The sequence below is a fragment of the Podarcis raffonei genome, chromosome 10 (assembly GCF_027172205.1).
Source record: "Podarcis raffonei isolate rPodRaf1 chromosome 10, rPodRaf1.pri, whole genome shotgun sequence".
Lineage (NCBI taxonomy): Eukaryota > Metazoa > Chordata > Lepidosauria > Squamata > Lacertidae > Podarcis > Podarcis raffonei.
In genome coordinates this window covers 27,644,600-27,657,673 of record NC_070611.1, presented here as the reverse complement: position 1 = coordinate 27,657,673, position 13,074 = coordinate 27,644,600, and the positions used below count along the sequence as shown (strand labels likewise).

The 13,074-nt window shown below is 40.4% G+C and overlaps 1 protein-coding gene and 1 non-coding gene across 5 annotated transcripts in view; both read left to right on the top strand.

Moving 5' to 3' along the window:
* The window catches only part of ADAMTS20 (ADAM metallopeptidase with thrombospondin type 1 motif 20), an 81,642-nt gene that overhangs the window by 30,893 nt on the left and 37,675 nt on the right, over window positions 1-13,074 (top strand). For all 4 annotated transcript variants that reach the window (XM_053404741.1, XM_053404743.1, XM_053404744.1 and 1 more), the window contains 10 exons: window positions 3,571-3,675; window positions 6,218-6,363; window positions 7,881-8,062; window positions 8,159-8,295; window positions 9,166-9,283; window positions 10,018-10,113; window positions 10,409-10,575; window positions 10,681-10,810; window positions 12,243-12,369; window positions 12,691-12,901. In XM_053404741.1, coding sequence (XP_053260716.1) covers window positions 3,571-3,675; window positions 6,218-6,363; window positions 7,881-8,062; window positions 8,159-8,295; window positions 9,166-9,283; window positions 10,018-10,113; window positions 10,409-10,575; window positions 10,681-10,810; window positions 12,243-12,369; window positions 12,691-12,901 — 1,419 coding nt within the window. The remainder of the gene's footprint in view (window positions 1-3,570; window positions 3,676-6,217; window positions 6,364-7,880; window positions 8,063-8,158; window positions 8,296-9,165; window positions 9,284-10,017; window positions 10,114-10,408; window positions 10,576-10,680; window positions 10,811-12,242; window positions 12,370-12,690; window positions 12,902-13,074) is intronic.
* On the top strand, window positions 4,834-4,908 carry LOC128422952 (small nucleolar RNA SNORD34). Its single transcript, XR_008332631.1, has one exon. It is a non-coding gene; the product is annotated as a small nucleolar RNA SNORD34 (small nucleolar RNA).

Genomic DNA, 13,074 nt, shown 5'->3' with positions numbered 1-13,074 from the left:
ACAAGCTCAGAGGTCTAAGGAGAGAGGGAGAAGACCCCGGGGGTTTTGAAGAAAGAAACGGGGCATTGTATTAGAGAGGGGCGCTATATATACCCGAAGGGGAATTGAGGGGGAGAGTACTCAAACAGCTGCACGACAATCCCACAGCGGGGCATTTTGGGCAACACAAGACCATGTGGTTGGTGACCAGGGAGTTTTGGTGGCCCAAGGTGAGGGAGGATGTACGGGAGTATGTGAGAAGGTGTGACCAATGCCAGAGAGCCAAAGGAGAAAGGCGGGCACCAGCGGGGTTATTAGAACCGTTACCCACACCAGAACGACCGTGGGAGGCGGTGTCGATAGATTTTATGACTGATCTGCCCAAATCCCAGGGGAAAACCGCCATACTAGTCGTAGTAGACCTGTTAACTAAGATGGGTCACTTTGTAGCTTGCTCACATGCAGTCACGGCGGAAGAAACAGCGAAATTGTTTGTAGAACATATATTCAGACTGCATGGCGCCCCCTTGAGGGTGGTTTCCGACAGAGGGAAACAGTTCACGTCCAGATTCTGGAGGAAACTTATGAGCTTATTGCACGTAGAGGTCAACTTTTCGACTGCCAGGCACCCTGAGACCAATGGGCAGGCGGAGAGAGCAAACGGTATTCTCCAACAATACCTGAGGTGTTATGTCAATGACAGAGAGAACGATTGGGTCGAAAAGTTGGCACTAGCGGAATTTGCTTACAATAATGCTGAGAATGTGTCCACCGGGATGAGCCCCTTTTTGGCTAATTATGGGTGCCACCCCAGGGCGTTTCCAGGGGAAGGAGGGGAAAGATGGAGTGTTCCGGCCGCGGAACTTTTCGTAGAAGAAATGGAAGCGATCCATCGTCAACTCCAACTCAACTTAGAAAGGGCCAAGGAAGAATATAAGAGGCAGGCAGACAAGAGCAGAAGGGAAGGTGAAACAATTAGGGTGGGGAGTCGGGTCTGGCTATCAACCCAAGGGTTGCCGTTCAAGGGGGGTTGCAAGAAATTGAGACCCAAAAGATTGGGACCATTTGAGGTCATCCAACAGGTCAACCCAGTGGCGTTCAGACTCCGGTTACCGAACCACATGAAACTGCACCCAGTATTCCACAGGTCATTACTGTCACCATACAGGGGGGAAGGTGAAGGGGTATCCACACGGGGGCCAGCCATAGAAGAAAGGGAAAGCCGCAACCATGTGGCGGAAATCATCGACTCCAGGTGGAAGGGTAATCAGGTGGAGTATTTGGTCGCGTGGGAAGGGGAACCGGAGTCGGAAAACACCTGGGTGAAGGCAGAGGAGGTCCGTGACGAGATCTTGATCGAAACGTTTCACCAAAGGTTCCCCAGGAAACCTCAGCCAGTAGCGAGGTTTCGGAGGGAGTACTTTGGCACCACCGACAATGAGGAGGAACTGGAGGGATTCAGGGAATCGGAGTTGGAAGGAGGAACAGACTCCGATGAGGAGGAGTACTTGGAAACCGGAGACAGCAAAAGGTGGAGGGAAGTGTTCGAAACTTCGGAAGATGAGGGAGGTTCCTTCAGGGGTTTTGCTCCCTCGCCTCCCGCAGAGGAGGGGAGGGAAGGGGGTGAAGGGGGCCCTGGAGGGGAGGTGGATGTCAGGGAACTGCCATCTGAGACTAAGGAGGTGAAAGGGCTCATGGAGGGTGAGAGAGACCATTCAGCGGAGGAGGGGACCAGCAGGGGGAGAAGTGGAGTTCCAAGGGAAAGTGAGTCGGAGGGAGGGCTCAGAGACACTTCAAGCGGGAGCAGCGGGGAGATTTCAGGACCTCCTGTAGGGACACCCACTCCTCGGCGGAAACTGACACGCCGAGAGTCCAGAAGACGCGTTTCCGTTAAGGAGCTTTTATGCTGGAAGAAGTTCCGTAAACGCCCACTGTCCGATTCAACGAGCGATTGATGGAGTCATGTTTAAGGAGCTCCATCACAGACAGAGGTTTGGGGACTTAGCCAAACTCTGAGGGATTAGGATTTTACGCACAAGCAGCTCATCATCCCATCACAAATACTTTTAATGGAAACAAAATACATCAACTCTGTTAACTCAGAAATCAGTAATAAAGGAAGGTTAGCAGGAAGATAAAAGAATGATAAAATAAATAAAATGATAAAGTAGCATCTTTAAAAAATGTTGCCAAGGTAGAGGTGTTCATTCCTCTGCAAAAGGCAATATTCAGAAGAAGTAAGATATTGCTTGAAATGCAGTATCGAAATAGAGTTTGATAGTAAAGGGGCAGCAAATTCACAAAAGCTAATCTAAAAGTAACCAAAATGTATTTCATAAATACTTCTTAATCACACTGAGCTAAGAAAGTGATGTATTATCAGATGCATAAATTTATCCCTTCCTTCCTCTTCCCTCTTCTTTCATTCCAAAATGGAATTTAAAGTTTGCCTAGTGTAGTTCTTTGGATCTTTGCTCAAGAGCAAAAGTTTATAATGTAAACTTAATTAATGACAGACCAATCCTACCAGATTGGGGGACTAAGTGGTTACTGTCAAAATTTTCCATTATTTTTTTTGTTATGGCCTCACTTTGCCTGACAGAATGTAGAAGGAGCATATTTCATCCCCTGCTTCTTCTGTTGAAACTCCTGTTGGTCCCACTGGGGAGGGGAAATAAGTATCCCAATCCCACAGTGGAGTACTTCATTATTTGAAGGCGTGTTATAAATGGGAGGGCTTTGGATTAAATCCATTTACTCTCAGCACATCCCTGATATGCCCATTCTCCCTCCAACCACCATTGGAGCAGAGACAGCTGTTGTGGTTTCTGCAGCTGCAACAAACAGGCCTCTGCAGCTGAAAGACCTGCTTTGGCCACGGAGAGGAAGATTCCCCCAAACTCCTGTGCACTTTAGGATAGCCATAGGATTATACCTTTGGTGTGCTGAGTATCTTCTAACATGACCATTTAGAGATTTCTTAGCCTCACTCACCACAAGATTGTATTTGGCATGCAGATATCTAAGTACAAAATACATGTGGATCATGTTCAAGATGAATGGTCCATGTTTCAAACAGGGCTTTCCACTTGAAAATGTAAACAGGACCACAATCTTTTCCTGGTTGCTCCTTGAAAGTATTTGAAGACACATTTAAGAATGCATGCACGCTTCATTTTTAATTCAATATATTAGAATATTGGTGTTCGAACTCAGGATACATGGGTGGTATCTAATGATATAGTTTTGCTAGTGCAAGGACTTCTGGCTGTGGAATGGAATTTCACTCCCTCTCCAGTCCCTTCTCTCCCACAACTATTCTGAGAGTTCTCACAACCCTCCAGAGCAAATTTGGGGGACAGCGCTGTGTGCTAAGGGATCTACTTTGTTGCATACCACTAAATATCCTGTAAAACATCATTCTCTTTCGGTTGCATTCTTCCTGACACCCTGGGGTTGTTCCCAGTTGACAACTAGGCCTGCCCTGTAGCTTAAAACCAAAACATAGTTTAAGTTGGGGGTATTGCATCTATAGATTGATGAAAAATAAGTGTTACTCATGTAACAAAGTAAATCCTGTTTGTTTGGTAGAAACAATGCAAACGTTTGTGGTGTACAAGTGCAGAAGGCATTCATAAGGGTTGCCGTACGCAGCACATGCCTTTGGCTGATGGAACAGAATGTGGCCATGGAATGGTAAGATTTCTTTTCCACATCTACCATTTCCCTTTCCTTAAATCACTGGCTTTTTGTCCACATCTAGATCTATCCTTATCTTCAAATGTCTTCATGCCCTCCCTTATCTCTCTGCTGTTACATCCATATATATATATACCAATAATACTGAAAGAAATCAATCTTGATTTTTCATTAGTGGAGTGCATTGCCGGAGGTCTCCTCTGAATGAAAACTGTGATGGAGAAGGCACTTCTGAATTAACAATTCAGAACGTATCTATGCTTCCATTGGAGGGAAACAGTATCTTATTTCCTGCTGTAATCCATTTTTCCACTAGAAGGCAGCCATTAAACCCATCAGCGGTTTAGATGTAGTGCAAAGCAATCTGGCCTAGTGTTTCCCTGTACCCAGTCCAGACAATGGTAGAGACTTGCGACATAAGAGTCCTTACACTGGGTAATCAGACCAAAGACCTATTTCGTCCAGCATCTTCTTTCTCACAGTGGCCCACCAGGTGCCAATGGGAAGCCCACAATACCCCTCTCATTCTTTTGTTGTCCCAGTGAATGAATGCCTTGTCTCTGAACACCAGTGAACTTTGGTATTTGGAGGCATCAACTAGATTTCAGAGACATCCTATTCCTATAGCATCCTGAAGTCTACAGCCCTCGCGAGTGGCAGTCATTAGTAGCGTTATATTCCAGGGACAAGTACAGGGGCTAATCTCCAGCTGATCTCCTCAGCAACAAAAATGGTTGGAGTGACTCTGGAAATATTTTCTCTAAGCTCAGGCTGTCCCTATATCTTGCTGTGTTCTGAGGTGCATGGCTAGAATAGAGGGATGGTTTCTCTAAGGAGTTGCGGCAGTTGGCAGAGTGGGAAAGCAATTGCTGTGTTAAAGCCACTGACCTAATCGCCAAGGGGGGGGGGAATCCCATTGCCCTTTCCTTGTATCCAGAACAGACAGTGGCTGATTTATGACTGGAATTTACTGTGGGAAGTACATAGTTGTTCTCACAGTAGTTAACATTTCATAAAGTATTTTCCTGTGAAATACACTAAACAAACCTAAAATCGGGGTACTTGCTTCAGTAATGCCCTGTAGCAAAAGGCATTATTATCACAGCTTTAATTATCAGTGGAGATGGCTCTTCTTACCCTTTAATTTGGGGTAATTTGTGCTCATGGATTACAAGTCTTGCGTGCATTGCTTGATATATAAATAATAAAATAAGTATATCTGAAGCACAAGCACTGCTAGGTTGAAGAAAAACTGCATGACACGAACATCTGGGATAGGTCTGGTGTGTAATTTTTCTACTGTGACTTCATTTTGTTTCTTCTGTAGAGATGCTGCACAGCATAAAAAAACCTGATACATCTTTATTGAATAAGCTATTAAATCCCAGATGTTAACATGGGCTTATTCCAGTTCTAGGGAAGTGGCCATATTAGTATAACATTTCTAGGTTTAACTTCAAACATTCCAGAATTGTCTTTCCAGGCAAATATAAAACTAACTCCACTTTTATTTCATGTGCTACACAGTTCGCTCTCAGGTATCATGCCATATTATCCTGTCCACTCTCTTAAGATCAGAAGGTGAGGCCCCTCTCTGTGTCCTATTGGTTTCTACAGCCACAGCAGGCGCTGTAACTTTCTAAAGGTTTGACTTTACCCCCAATAGCACACTCTTGCATTGCCTCTCAAGACAACTTGATGCCAACAACCAAGAGTTGAAACAAGTTTGTCTGGAGTAAAGGGGGAATATTCTCAGTGGCTGCAGCTAGACTATTAGTTGGGGCCATACCAGTTGTAGTCCAGCTATAGCTGGAGGTCACCATGTTGGCACCCCTGATTAAAGGTACCTTATTTGCCCTCTGCCTGGACTGGCATGGTTGCATAAGGCCTCCATCATCTACTCACATGCTATGGGTAGATTGTGTGGCTGCACACCATACTGAAAATAAACCCCTTAATTTGGAATGAAAGCAGGAAATCTATCCTGTCTGAGTGGAAAATGAAAAAGTTTCTACAAGTGCTATGAAAACAGCTGGTTTTCTTATTGTCCCATGTTTCATAGGAACAAATCCATTGTGCATAAACACTAGTTTTACACACATAAACTCCTTTAGTCTGTTGCATATTGGAGGCCCATCTTAGTGCACATGTTTTAGGTTTGCTTTCTATTCTGATCAGCATAAATTGGGGTTCATGCTTATTTCTTTGCACAGTGTATGTGTAAAAATATCAGCTGCCAGATTTTCTGATGTTCTGAATGAAAGATACTAGGAGCAGATTGCTTTTGAATTGCTAGACATCTCATTTAAATGCATAAAAGAAAGCTTAGATGCTGAACTTTCCAGATTCCTGAATTGTTAATAGTATTTTGAAAGTAAAGTTTGTTAAATAGTGTTTAAATGACACAGTAATCTTCTAACACCAATTTAATTTTCTTTGATATCAATTCCTGTTCTCCTATTTGATTATCAGAGTCTGTGCACACTGAATTAGTTTTTTTCTAATTTTGATGATTTTGTTATGTTTGTTAATTGAACAGCATTGCCGGCATGGGATTTGTGTAAGCAAAGAAAAGGAAAAGCCCCCTGTAGATGGAGAATGGGGATCCTGGGGACCCTACAGTTCATGTACCAGGACATGTGGAGGTGGCATCAAAAGCGCAACCAGACTGTGTAATCGGCCAGAGTATGTGTTTTGTTCTTCATTTTAAATATATGTCCATTGAGACTTTGTTTACTCTGCTTAGTCCTCTGAAAGCAATAATAAATTAATAGCAGGTTTCCATAGCATATCAGATAATGACATACTGTTTAGCCTTTCCATTATCACTTTCTTGAAACCACCTACTTTACCTGGAAGGAATTGCTACTTGCCACATGTAAACAGGTGAGTGGTGGACCGCAAAGCTTGTTTTCAACCCCTTAGGCCACACAACAGATGCTATTAATCTGGAACCCAATTTTATTGTTCTGTTTAGTTAGATGCAGGCAGGCATGGCTGTTTGCCTCTGAGTTCTTAAAAACACATGACTATACTTTGGTAAAAGGTAAAGGTGACTATGGGATGAGGCACTCATCTTAGTTTAGGCCGAGGGAGCCGGCATTTGTTCGCAGACAGCTTTTCAGGTCATGTGGCCAGCATGACTAAGCCGCTTCTGGCACAATGGGACACCGTGACGAGTGCCAGAGCATATGAAAACGCTGTTTACCTTCCCACCGCAGCGGTACCTGTTTATCTACTCGCACTGGTATGCTTTCGAACTGCTATACTTTGAATCGTCTATCAAGAGTAGCATGCCTGTTCGAGCTCTTAAAGACACATTACCATACTTGGATCATAATTTCAATGTGTCTTTTGAAATTTAAAGGCAGAAATTATGAATAGTGCATTACTCAAAACCAAATGAAACATAAGCTATCTTTATTGTATATATTATAATAGTTGGTTTGTTTAATCCTGGCATTTTGGCAGTGGATAGTGAAGCCTTAGAATAATGTGGTGGGGTTTGTAAAAATGTATGCTTATGCAATGATGACATTTTATATTTAATTCCCATTCACTTTGCAATTGTATTCCCACCGTGATGCACATTACAGCTGTTAAGTTGTGTTAAATATTCATGCTTGCAATGTGTTTTATTACCTATTGAAAGCTGCTCTGGAGATTTTTAATTGAAAGGCTGTGTGTGTGTGTGTGTGTGTGTGTGTGTGTGTATATATATATATATATATATATATATATATATATATATATATATTCAAATAAACGAAAACCACCGCAGTGTAGTTTAGTTCTGAAAATATTGTTTATAGTGTTGTGATAGAAGTCTGTTAAAGCTATGCAATGGTGGCCATCACCTTAAGAACTTAAGAAGATCCTGCTGAGTCTGGCCAATGGCCCATCTAGTCCAGCATCCTGTTTTCACAGTGGCCAACCATATACCTGTAGGAAACCCACAAGGAGGACCTGAGCACAAGAGCAGTCTTCCTCCCTGTCATTTCAAGCAACTGGTATTCAGAAGCATCATTACCTCTGCAGGCAAAGCCTAGCCATTGATAGCCTTCTCCTTCATGAATTTGTCTAATCGTCTTTTAAAGCCATCCATGTTATTTAGATTAAATCAGTAAGATCTCTTTGGAAAGTTTGTTTTGAATATGACTGACTGACTCTGCTTAACATGCTTGCAATGCAATTTTCATTAGGCCAAAACATGGAGGACAATACTGCGTTGGCCGCAGGATGAAATTTCGATCCTGTAATACTGATTCATGTCCCAAAGGCAGAAAAGATTTTCGGGAGCAGCAGTGCTCCGAGTTTGATGGTAAACATTTCAACATCAACGGGCTAACATCTACCGTGCGTTGGCTTCCAAAATACACCGGCAGTAAGTAATGAGAAACTTCCTCTTTAAACTAAATATTCATTTGCGTAAAATTTCACATGTGACAAAAAACATACTTGGCTTTTTTTGTCCCAACAGTTTCTACGAAGGATCGCTGTAAGCTTTTTTGCCGTGTTTCTGGCACAACATCCTACTATCAACTGAAAGACAGGGTTGTTGATGGTACTCCATGTGGAACGGACACTCATGATATATGTGTGCAAGGCTTATGCAGGGTAATTGAGTTCACTAAAAGAACACAAATCTTTTTGGAAACTGTTTGAGAGCAGCAAGGAGTTTTGTGGTGCCTTAAAGTCCTAACATATTTATTATGGCATAAGCTTTCATGAACTATAGCAGATGTAATATGTGTGCATTGTTGGGAGGTGGAGTTGTAAACAGCGAGAGGTCAGAGGGAAATGAAAGATAGAGAAGTACAAATAGTGCTAAAAACAGTGGTCATTAGAAAACAAACACCCAACCTAGTTGGAGTTGATAAAACTGACATCCTGAAATTGGTATTGTGAACTGTTGCCCACAAAATCAAGTTCATAGGGAGCTTCCAGATCACACACACAAACATACATGTACAGCAATGTCCATATGATGTTGTCATCATAAAAATGCCAGTCCACACACTTTTCATATTAAACCTGAATTTTCCCTGAGCATGGAAAATATAATTAATAAACAAAAAAACCATTTGCAGACAGATGATGTGTGTAATAACACGTTGGTGGGTGTTTTTTATTGCCACACCCCTGTTTCTGATTGTTCCTCCCCTGAGCACAACCTCTCCATTTGTTTTGAACATGCTCCTAGACACAATCCAGCACACCTATGCTTTTCATATTTTGTTGTTGTAACACACTTGAATTAGAAGTATGGTTTTGGTGTGCTCGTTTGTTTGGAAATCTTCTTTTATAGACTAGTAAAGCTAGTCATTGTTGCAACACAGCACCAAATGCATTATTGATTATGAGAATTGTTAAATGAATTATTACTTGCAAGGTGTGAGGAATGAGAGGTTAAAATGAGCAATTTGAATTACCTGTAAATTGAATGCTGTTGCATGTACTTAAAAACATTTTGACATGTTTCCATAGCAAGCAGGCTGTGATCATGTGTTAAACTCTAAGGCAAGGCGAGATAAATGTGGAATCTGTGGTGGTGATGATTCTTCATGTAGAACTCTTGCAGGAACTTTCAATAGCGCTCATTATGGTATGTTTCTTGATATCCATCTATCTATTCACATATTTAATTGCATATGACACTGGCTTTCATATACCAAACAGATTCTCAAGTTTGATTTTGTGTGTGTGCAGTCAGCTGTGTTTTTCTAGTAGCGAATTCGAACAATTCAAAATTAAAATAATAAATATTGGCATTAAATCATTTTTTCTACATTCCACAATGCTGTCCACTATGCCAGACATATTTTCCTTTCAAAAAAGGCTGTAATTTCAAACCCCTATATTATAATCTTTTTTATTTCTAACATCACTTTCATTTCATTCCCAAACCCAGCTACAGAAAGGAAAGCTGTTGGAGTGTTATGAGCAAGTTTAGTATAGTGCCACATATTTTAATGGTTTAAATCAGTAGTTCAAAACTTTTTTCAGGCCTGGGGCCCACCTTTAACCCAAACATGCATTACCAATGCTGTGTTTTTACTTGTGAGATACATAATTTTCTTTTTCTTATTTTGTCTTTGTTGTTATGGCCTGTGATTAAGATAATTAATAAACAAAGCAATATTATATAGGGAATAAATTGTTTCTGTTGCTCCTTGGAAGTGATTATCTAGCGGTAACTTGTTATTCTGGCAGGGGACAAAAACAAACTAACCAAAAAGCTGCTTTAATTTCTCTTCAGGTTTATCACTTCTCTTGGGAACTTTATTGTTTACAAGCATAATCTTTCATAGGATTAATTTAAGTTTAATTATATTCTAGGCTATAACATTGTAGTAAAAATTCCCAAAGGAGCAACAAACCTTGACATACATCAGCACAGCTATTCAGGGAAGCCAGAAGACGACAACTATCTTGGTAAGTGTTTCAGATAATCCATTACTGGCTTTATTCCCTATGAGAAATCCAACAGCCCTAAGACTCTCTTGAACACCTTTGCATAATATTACTATAAGCTGACTCAGTGGTATTTTACCATGTTCAGTGGTATTTATCAGATTAGTTCTTACAATTAATTGAATCTTGGAATTTGTTTTAATGTTCCATATCGTAATTCCCTAGCAATAATTAAATCATTACCAATGTGCAAGATGCATGTAAGTATGAAGGAAAGATGCACTAATGGTGATTGTTTCTGTTAATGTTGTTATAGCATTATCCAACACTCAGGGGCATTTTTTCCTGAATGGAAATTTTGTTGTGAGCTTGTCTAAAAAAGAAATCAGTATGTATGGAACTAATTTTGAGTACAGTGGGTCAAACAACACAGTGGAGCGAATAAACAGCACTGGCCAGCTGGAAGAGGAAATTCTTTTGCAGGTGAATCTTCAATATGTTAATTAATAGTATGCATTTGCGTTTTTTTATGCACCAGGAGTGAGGAAAAATTCATTGAAAAACAGTTTTTAAAACATCTTTGTTTAGGTGTTGTGCGTAGGGAATTTATACAACCCCGACATTCGCTACTCATTCAATGTTCCTGTAGAAGAAGGCCAGCATCTGTTTATATGGGACCCCTATGGGCTTTGGCAGGACTGCAGCAAAATGTGTCAAGGTATTGTCGTTTCCTTGGTTGATGTGATTTTTAAGATATTTCAAAATTTCTTGTAAATTATATTTATTTCTCTTTCACTTTGCTGTGGTTTGATTATGGAAATGTGTGCGAAACATAGTTTTGTGTAGATCGCAACTTGGTAGACCGTCTTCATAATTTTCATAAGATTCACTGTTTAAAAGCAAGGAAATTCTGACTTTAAAAACTTTGGAACAATGAAAACATGATCGGAAATGATGCTTCTACTAGAATGGGGACAAGTAAAAGAGGATGCCTTCACCCTTGTGTGGCTTCCTTTTATTACATATACAAGAAAGCAACACAATGCCACTGATAGATTGCAGACTGATATGGCTAAATTGACCCAACACCCCCCATACACAAACAAAACTCTTTGTGATCTGCTGAATGCAACCAACTGTGCTCTGGGTTTCTCAGCCTCTCCACCACCAACCAAAACAAACAAACAGACAGACAGACAGACAGACAGACAAACAAACAAACAAACAGACAAATAAAGAACCTCCAGACACAAAAGATTGAAATAACATTATCACCCCCTTCTTTCTCCCCCTCTCACTCACCAATTCTTTCCTCCCAACCTCACAATGCTTAACACAGCAATGTCTCACCCCAAATGTAACTGGCCTGTAGAAAAGATCTTATGAATTGAAAACAGAGATGTTGTATGTACCCTTGTTATCCATGAGAATCTTTCAATAAAAACAAATTTTAAAAAATAAATAAATGACATTTCTAGTTCTGTATACCAAGAAGCTTAGGAAAAAGCTCCCATCTTTATGAAATGTCCATGCAAGAAAATTTGCATTTTGTGAATGCTGTCCTGTTCATAACTAAGTTGCAAATTATATGTACGATCCCTGTGTTTTGATGTTGTGCTAAACTACTAGTGTGGCAGGAATAGACCTGAGTTGAGCCTCTCACTTTCACACTTCTCCCTTCCTCCTCAAGGCAAGACTGCAAAGAGATGGGCAGCTTTCACTGGTTTTAATTAACTGCAGTTTATAAGTAATTCAGTCCTAAAATGTGGTTGATGTTAACCAATATTTGTTTAAACACAACAGCTTCATAACTCACAGGTTGGTGTCTGTTTCAAACAAACCATAGGTAAGATTAACCACATATTGGGCTCAAATAATATGACAGGCTGTGTTTAATTCAAATGGAGGTGAAAACTTCTGAATCGAACTCCTCATGGCTACCTCAGTTTTATCAGTGCTGAGTCTCCTCCCTGATGTTGGAGACTGTCAGCTCTCTGAAGTGAACAAGGAAAGTAGATGGGGAGGGGAACTAAAACGTTTATTGCAAATTTTGATGAGATTAAGCTTTGATGGGATTAAAGACTGAAATAAAATCTACTTTCATCCTGTATAAATCTCATCTTTAACTTTTTCTAAACCTTTTATTTAAGGTCTTCACAGGAGGAAGGTTACATGCATACGAAGGAGTGATCATTTGGTGGTCTCTGACCAAAGATGTGAGCATATAACCCGTCCCACAGCCATAACAGAACAGTGTAATACAGAATGTGAATTAAGGTATAAACATTTATCAAATTGTATTACTAGATTAACGTTAACTCAAACTGTTACATATTCTGGATTTCCTTTTGTGACTTTGAAGTGTGTGTTCCACAAACTCATTTAATTCACTGTGTTTGGATTTTTTTTATATGATTTTCTTAAGTGTTAAAAAAATTCCTTGAGTTGTTGTTTCTTGCGTTGAACGATTACAAATAATAAAAATGTAAGCTTAATGTTTGTTTGTTTGCTCCCCATTCTATTTGAAGACCTTCATAATTTAGGTTACCTTTACACACTAAAACATATTTAGTTTTATATAATAGTTTATACTTATAGGTGGCATAACACTGGCAAAAGTGAGTGTTCAACTCGGTGTGGCCCGGGGTTTCGATCTTTAGACATCCACTGTATGAAGTACTCTGTTTCAAAGGGACTGAGTGTTCCAGTGGATGATAAATACTGTGCTGATCAACAGAAACCACCAATCCGAGAACCCTGTCATGGAGACTGTCTTCTAACAAGCTGGCATTACACAGGATGGTCAGAGGTACTGATCTAGAACCTTCCTATGATTCGTTTTTGCATTAACAAGTGCGCTGTAGCTTTACTGTATTTTCTGATAAGCAACAGAAAGATCCATTCATGTGTAAACCACCAGCCATTTTCGAACATAAGAATTTTTTTTAAGCATTCAACAGTTTATAACAACCGCAGAACAAG